The sequence below is a fragment of the Dendroctonus ponderosae genome, unplaced genomic scaffold (genome assembly GCF_020466585.1).
Source record: "Dendroctonus ponderosae isolate FM_Combo_2020 unplaced genomic scaffold, Dpon_F_20191213v2 Dpon_F_20191213_1, whole genome shotgun sequence".
In the NCBI taxonomy this organism is placed as follows: domain Eukaryota; kingdom Metazoa; phylum Arthropoda; class Insecta; order Coleoptera; family Curculionidae; genus Dendroctonus; species Dendroctonus ponderosae.
The window spans coordinates 19315159-19323259 of NW_026017110.1; the positions used below are offsets into that span (position 1 = coordinate 19315159).

General features: G+C 31.8%; 1 protein-coding gene across 12 annotated transcripts in view; it reads right to left on the reverse strand.

Moving 5' to 3' along the window:
- Positions 1-356: 356 nt before the first annotated feature.
- Positions 357-8101, reverse strand: part of LOC109546936 (uncharacterized protein CG43867) — a 178826-nt gene continuing 171081 nt past the window's right edge. For 8 of the 12 annotated variants that reach the window (XM_048670484.1, XM_048670485.1, XM_048670483.1 and 5 more), the window contains 3 exons: positions 7518-7875; positions 5234-6135; positions 357-3364 (listed from right to left, as the gene is read on the reverse strand). In XM_048670484.1, coding sequence (XP_048526441.1) covers positions 2900-3364; positions 5234-6135; positions 7518-7875 — 1725 coding nt within the window. In that variant the 3' untranslated portion in view covers positions 357-2899. Of the gene's footprint in view, positions 3375-5233; positions 6136-7517; positions 7876-8101 lie in introns of all 12 variants that reach the window. The other 4 variants (XM_048670487.1, XM_048670488.1, XM_048670486.1 and 1 more) reach the window with 2 other exon arrangements.

Here is an 8101-nt window from a genome sequence, read left to right on the forward strand (position 1 = left end):
TTTATTTTCACTTTTTTAAACTAATTTTTAAACGAGATTTAATTTTAATAATTTCGGAATCGTCTATATTTTATTATTTTAAAAAGTATACAAAATCATATAACTGTTAGATTAGTCTAATAGAAAATCATGGCAACGCTCTAAACATTTGCCTTTTACATGCTCAATTGGAAAAATATTTAAAACAAAAATAAAATCTAATGTTTCTTGCATCATTTTCCCATCAATATAAAAAATGATGTAGGCAGAGATTTTGGTAATGTTAGTTATAAAACATGTCGTTTGCAAACTTGGAAGTCACAGTTGAATAAATGCATATTACACGTTTACTACACATACACACAAATAATATATGGTTGGCATCCCAATACGTTTATTATCTACTATTTGCTCGTTCTGTCCCTAAAACGGATACAATTTAATTCTCCTCTCATTTATACATTTCTATTCGAACGCTATTAAATCGCTATGTCTACATGTAAGTATATTTACAATATTAATTATATACTATAAGTAAGTAGATTCATAAATATAAACTAGCTATGTCTGGTAGTACCACTAGGTAAATATAAAGTAATAAAACAATCACAATATTAGGCAAATATCAGCTTGTTACGAAATTGCATTTAGTTACTATGGGTATATTAAATTACAAGAGAAATACATTAAAATTAAAGTTAATTAATACATTTACATTAATAAGGGGTGTTTTTTTAAATAAAAGTTCTAGAATTCGTCGATAAAGTTAAAATATATAAAATTGAACAACTCTGTTATTCTTTGGTCCTGGGTAATACTCTCGAACTACTTTAAAAATACTACTGGGTTTATAATTTGAAACTATAGCAATTTTTAATTTTTAGTTAAAAAATCAGATAGATTTAGTTCCCTTGCAATGCCCAGTATGCGACCTTGTAAATTTGTAACTGTTAAGATTCAACATTTATGAACACATCGGTTTTCTGAAAATATCTAAAACGAACAAATGGAAACTAAATCTGCGTCGTAAATTTTTTCTTCGGTTTTTCATTGTTTTGAACAGATACTGTTTGAATGCAATGAAATGCTACTTCTAAATCATTTTGTTGAAACCAAATTTTGTCGATTGAATAATATGCAAGTGGGGAAAAACGAATTCAAGTGGTAGATTGAAATTCATAAATTGAGATAGCATAATAATCCATATTTACTAGTCATCTTGCGGCTCTCTTACTATGATAGTGTTGTAAACCAATAATGCGTTTTTTATTTAATAAAAAGTCGTAGCAATTATATAAAATTTAGATGGTAAAACATTTGAAAAATAGAAGAAGTAACTTGAACGTAGCAAAAATAAATATTTTAAATTTGGTTGTACATAAATCGCCAAGGAAATTCTTCAAAGAACATAAAAAATTACAAGTAATTAAGTAGTTCAATCAAGGTAACGTTAAATCTATGAAACTGTGTTAATACTAGCACGAGGCAATAATAACAAAGCAAATATGACCTTTTTTTACTCCGACTATTTTCTTCAACTTAATTGTATAAGCGAAATACTTTTTCGAATAGTAAATTCAGAATGAAACGTTTGGAGATTTTGTTGAGTTAGCTGTTTACAACTCAATGGAATTAATTTTTTTTGCATATATTGATACTTATATTATATATAAGGTGGCTTATATAGGGTGGCCCAGTTTTAGTAATAAAGAATTATAGATTACGAACAAATGTCTACACTCTTGTATAATAATAATAAGAAACGTTCGAATTGATGGTGTAATTCAGGTTTTTTTCCTGAACTAAAAGTGTAGTTTTTCGGGTTTTAGTAAAACATTTGTGTAACTATTTTAGTTGTTGTTTGCTGAAACGTAAATTGCTTATGAATAATGTAGTTTCTATTAATAAGGAATCAAAACTTAAAAAATGTATATCCATTAATTTTTACAGATTTTTATATTTTTTCATGCTTCATTCACATTCAACAAAACGTTCTGTTTTAATACAACGTTTCATTACAAATTTATTAAACTTGCAAAAATTGTTACATTTTCAGTAAAATTTTCACAATCAAAATAATAATTTTAGCAAATATTCTCTAAACCTCGCTAAAAGCGCTAGTTCTGTTTTGACAATTAAAACTGTACGATCTTATATACATTGTGTGACTGTAAACAGAAAAAAAATGTATTTATACAGCTAGTGAAATAAATACTTACTTTTGGGAACAGTTTATTGTCAACTTTTCGATGTTATATTCTTCAGTTCAATAACACCTGATAATTACAAAGTCACTACTAATAATAATATATTTCAATTGTTCTTTGGCAACGTTTAGGAATATAAGTTTTAGAGCAAGGCTGAGACTAAATAAATGATTTTCCCATTTGTGTGTATTTGTGCAAAATAATTAAACCGCTTCTATTTAGGGGCTAATGTTACAGGCTTGAGGGAGCAAGCAACCGGTTAATTGTTAATAAATAAATGACTTCTATCCCCATTATTATTCCTCCGCTTTTTTTTTTATTTCTAACAGCAAGTAATTATCCCACTTGCATATTTTTCGAATAGGTACGCGTAAAAATGTTCACATTCCTAAAACAGACATCCATACACGACATAGAGCCACCAAAGTAAACGATTAGCCTGTATCTTCACTTACAGCTGCTCGTTCATGTAAAACGATTTAAAGATTTTATCAAACAGACTATTCTTTTAACATACACATACCTACACTTTTCTTTTTGTTTCCTTCGACACCCATAACTTTTCCCTATAACAAACCACATTTTCCATCTAAAAGTTTACGAAAATTCTGCTTGAAAATTTTAGGAAATAATCTATCAGAACTTATTCGAAAAAAAAATTATCACGTTATGAATATTCACAATCTCTTACAAGCTACCTGTTCTAATGAGTATCACGCAAGGCCTGAGTCAACGTGAGTTCGTCGCTTAGATTCGGACCTCTGAACTCCATGATCGGGAGTAGACTTAAGAATATCCGGCTGAGACTGATTAGCCAACGTTTGGCTGATAATTGACTGATTAACGATTGATTGGTTCACTGAAACCATGGTACCTCTACTTAAAGTTCCCAGCAATGGCGTACCGGGATTGTTAATAAGCAAGTTCATATAATCAGCAATTAAGAGCGTAAGTTCGAGAATCTTTGGTTTGCTAAGGGTGAATATTAGTTTCTGCGAAGGCTGTTGATCATTTTGTGTGACGACTAACATAAAATCTTCTTGACAACCTCCAAAAGTTAACACGTTCGTGTAAGGGTATCCTTGTCGTTGTTGCATAGTGGCCAGGTCCAAAGCCGTAATAGATTCTTCATTAACTGCCAACCAAACCATCGGCGAGTCCTGTTGGCGGAGTTTTGCCTAAAACATACTTTAAACAGTAAGCAAGAAATAATGGCAAGGTTTGGTTACTGATAATATAAAGAATTTTTATAAATGTTTGCAAGTCTGCCTAAGTTTCAAAAGTACATGAATTGAGAGTGAAAAAAATTACATTATTTTTAGGTCTACCATGGTGCGAGAAGTTGCTGGTTCTTTCAAAGAAGCAAATTAACATTGTTTTGTAATTTTGAATAATTATGAACGAATTTACAGCAAAAATATGGCATTCGAAAATGTGAGTAATAATAATAAGGTATGCTGCATAATATTAAACAACGCTCGCAATTGGAGACCTACTTGCCCAAATAAAAAATTATAAAATTAATTGAAAAACATGTAATAATAATAACAACAATAATGTAATTTTATATTGAGGAAATTTAAAATGTTTGGATAAAGATGGATGGACAAATACTTTTGTAAAAGAAAGATGCAATATTTTACAATTTTGGTATTTTTTTTGTTTCGTCTATGTTTCAAATATTTTGTATCTGAGCACAATTTTTAATTCAGTTATTGGGTGTTAAAAGTTCAACAATAATCTTTTTTTATTCTGCTATTAACGTTTATATATTTTTTGTTTATGTAGTTTCTAAATTAACGGCAGTTTACGGATGAAACTTTAAGCGATCCTACCCTTAAGAGATACTAATTTTCATATCCAAATATACACAGTGTGTTGTAATGAAGTGTACAAAACTTTACAGCAGATTCCGGGATCAAAAAGATTGCTAAATAGAGAAATGAAACAGTCCGAAAATGATTTGTTACGAAAATTCAGATTTATTCGCAAAATTTAAATTAATCAATATATACGAAATGAAAGGGTCCATTAAAATGTAATTTGTTATATATTGATAGATAAATGTGGCACGATTTATTTTGTGTAAAAAATACAGTGTTTTGAGAAATTGTGACGTACTTACCAACTTTTTTTTACAAATACCTCTGAACGCCTGCCTGATAAAACTAGAATTATTGTTTACACATAAGATGATGTGCGTCAGATATCTATCAATATAGTATACAGAATTTCATTATAATATATATATACAGTGTATATATATGTATACAGTCATGTCGAATATGTTAACAAATGTTGTTTTTTTTTCAAATAAATGTTTTAACACCTTTTACTTTTAACTTTTAACTACCTTTGTTACTTTCGTAACAAAAAGTTTCCGGACTTTTTATTATTTATATTTAATTAAGATCCTAACAATATTTTTGTTTGTAAAATTTCCTGCAAAATAAAAAAGTCTAATTTGACTCATCCAAATTTGGAATAAAAATAAGTTTGCCATAAAAGTAGGTACGATTATCGAAAGTTTGATCCCTAAACGGCTGTTAATTTACAGCCAAATACACAAAAGATTAAAAATGTTAATCGCAAACTAAAAAATGTTATTTTTAAACCCTTAAAACGCCATAACCATTAAGAACAGGATATACGTGTATAGTATTATGGAAAAATTAACCGCAGAAATATAAACGACATAATCATAGAAAAGAGTAAGACACACATTTTGTGGTATAATTCAGCGAAAATAATTATCGTGCGATATACAGCTGAGTATATTCAATTTTTCTCAGGTTAAATTATATCAGAATTATTATTTATTTTATTTTAACTAAGTTTCAGGTAACTAACCACATCATATATTTAAATGCTGACAAATTTGCCGACGTTGCAGTTAAGTGTAGTAGTAAGTTTTCGTCAAACTTACAATGTCTTAAATGATCATGTACATGATTATTTAAATTTTGCAGTTCAATGTTTGCTAAACCATTAATTACAGGTTCAAAACTGTAATGCATAAAAAAAAATAGAATGTAATTATCAGGTACCTGAAATAGTGTTGCTCCAAAGAAAGGCCATTTTCGTGTACACGTTAAATAAATCCTGACGCAATCTAATTGGGTTCTTCCCTTCAATGCCCTCCATTTAGCTAGTAATTTGGCTTGAAGTTCCGACAAACCCTCCTGATTTAACTGGTCCCGGTAGCGGTATGGATAAAATTTATCAATGGCATTAAGTGCTTGATTGGAATGTGCCGTTAAAATTCCATGGACATTATTTAGAGCACTAAGAGTGGACGAATTTTGTAGGCTCGGAGGGCTGAAAGCGCCATTTACTACTGATTTTGGACTTGACTTGATATTCGCTACTGTTGCTTGACTGGTCAATGTGTTGCCAGCACTAACGGCTTTTCCAGATCCAAGTGGACAGTCCCCTGTATCCAGTTGAGCCATTAAAGAGGCCAGCTCTAAAGCCAGTTCTCTGCTTAGAGGGAATCGGCCAGCTACCACTTGCTTATTAACCTGATAGCATAAAAGCAATCTTTCTTTATCTGTTTCCAGTCGAGAGCTGTTTTTCCACCACAATCTGCTTTTGTAAGTTAACCGGATCACTTTGCTGTTTTCGAACTTTCCTAAACCCTTTTCCCTCAATGCGATTTCCCATTTCGATATCAGATCGCAAAGCTTCGCACTCGGGTCCAAAGTGTGCTCCAAGTCCTTCTCAATAGGATCATCACTAAATAGGGCAAAACCGTTATTCATGCGACATCCAATCTCATGAGCCAGCGTATCTTGGAACTCTTTAATCGTTGTAGAACCATCAAAACTTGTTATGTGGTAGGTACCATTGAGCAAATGAACAGGCATCGAGTGTGGCAGCGAATGGTGTTGGGGATTTTTTAGAAGAATGCTGAGCACTTCCATGCGACTTGGTTTTAGTTCTCGGCCACCTGAAAATTAATAAACATTAATTAATAAATACTAATTTATAAGTTATTCTTTATGTTAGGTTTTTGGATAGTCTGAGTAGGGTTTTTCTTTAGCAAATAGCACTTGTTTGACACATATTTTCCAATAAGTGGGACGAAAGTATTGTTCAAAGATCATCCAATTCATCCAAAAAAAATCCAAATGATGGCACAGTCACGATGATAAAGAATTGAGTATTTTAATATTTTGACTGCGCCCATACCTTAACTATGTTTCTTTTCATATCGCACTTGGAAGCTTACGAATGCAAATAAGCGCATAGTAAACAACTAACTTCGTTACCACCTGAAGAGCTAGAGACTTGGACATTTTTGAATTTAGTAGACTGGAAAGTCTAATATACAATTCTTAAGGGTTGCACGATCATTCGAGATTTGATGGAAATTTTAAAACCTGCCTCATTTTTGTCCAAGCGCAATTTGGTATTTGATTCAAGTAAGCGTTGCTGAGGCAATTTTTTTCTGGTAAGCCGAACGAAATGTAGACTTATGCAAAGCAGTATTTTGTGGTAGCATGTCAGTTAAAGAGGCCCTGAAAGTTTCTCTTTTGTGCTATCATCAAGAATCTTTGAAAGATTTTTTTCAAATTTGCCAAATTTCCCCAAATTTCCCCCAAAAAGTTAGAGTAGTAGAAGTGGATTATAAAACCCTGAAAGTTTCTTATTACCATATATTTTTGGGAGATTTTCTGAAATCTGCTTCGTGTCTTCATGGAGGTTTGATGTAAGTAGAAGCGCCTATTAAGCAAGCAAGTTTCTCATAGCCAAAAATAGTTGGAGACTTCTCGCTCTTTGTGGCTGCAAGTCCAATGTAAAATTTCATCCGGGATTTAGCCAGAATTTTTCGAAATTGCTTCATTTTGTTGAAATCTTGTTTTAAGACAAGACTTTTGATACAAGCAAAAAAATTAGGATGTTTTTTAAATTTGGTTTATTTTATCTATTATATTTGTTTAACAAAATGAGTTTTCAGTACCCGAATGTTCAGGCTTCAATAAACGGCGAAGCAACTGGATAATGAATTAACATGAATGTGATTTCTTAAGTAATTGGGTTCGACATCCGCAAAATGTGTGTAAGACACTCTCGATTTATCTGATATTGTAGAAACTGTTCAGTAATTTCAAATAGTTCAATTATATTTTTCGGTCTTTTTACATTAACTGATAAAATCTAGTGCAGTTGATTGGAGTTGGTCAAGCAAAAGCGCTAAAGCCTAAGACTTATTCTATTTTTTATCGGATGTTTTGTGTGCATTGCAACGCTGATGTTAAATTACTATTAAATTAAATTCCAATTTTCCGGTCGTAATTTTTTCCACACAAAATGCTACTTGGAACATACCTGCTGATATCGTCCTTTCTAAGGCTCGTTCACAATAGGCAGCATATTTTCCACATTCGGTTCTATTGTCAGCATTTCTCTGCAGATGTAGTTTTAAAAACCAAAGCAACCGGGACGATTTGGGCACAAATAGGCTGACTGCTAACGCTAAGAGCTGCCATCCTTGCAACAGGGTAAACGTAGGGAGTCCCTTATGGTCCTTGTGCTCCTTGTAGCATTCCTTATGCTCTCTATACTTCTCTTCTTGGGATGCCTGTATATTGGATAATGCGATTTGATCATCAGATGCTGTACTGTTTATGCTCGGCGTGTTGGTTTCGCACGAGAATAGACTTTGCGTGGCGCAAAGCAGCAATTGCTGAAAAGATTATTGGTGTTTCGTTTATTATCTACCCTTAATTCTACGTGGTTTAACTAACAGAAATCTGCGAACTAAATATAACTTGAGAATAGATGCAAATCTGTATATTGAAGCATATGGACAAGGGACATAGATTGAAAAGTGCGTAACTGTGTTTGAGTGTGTTGGTATGAAGAGGATGACATTACTATTTAATTTTGATATAAATATGCAAAATTTAAGG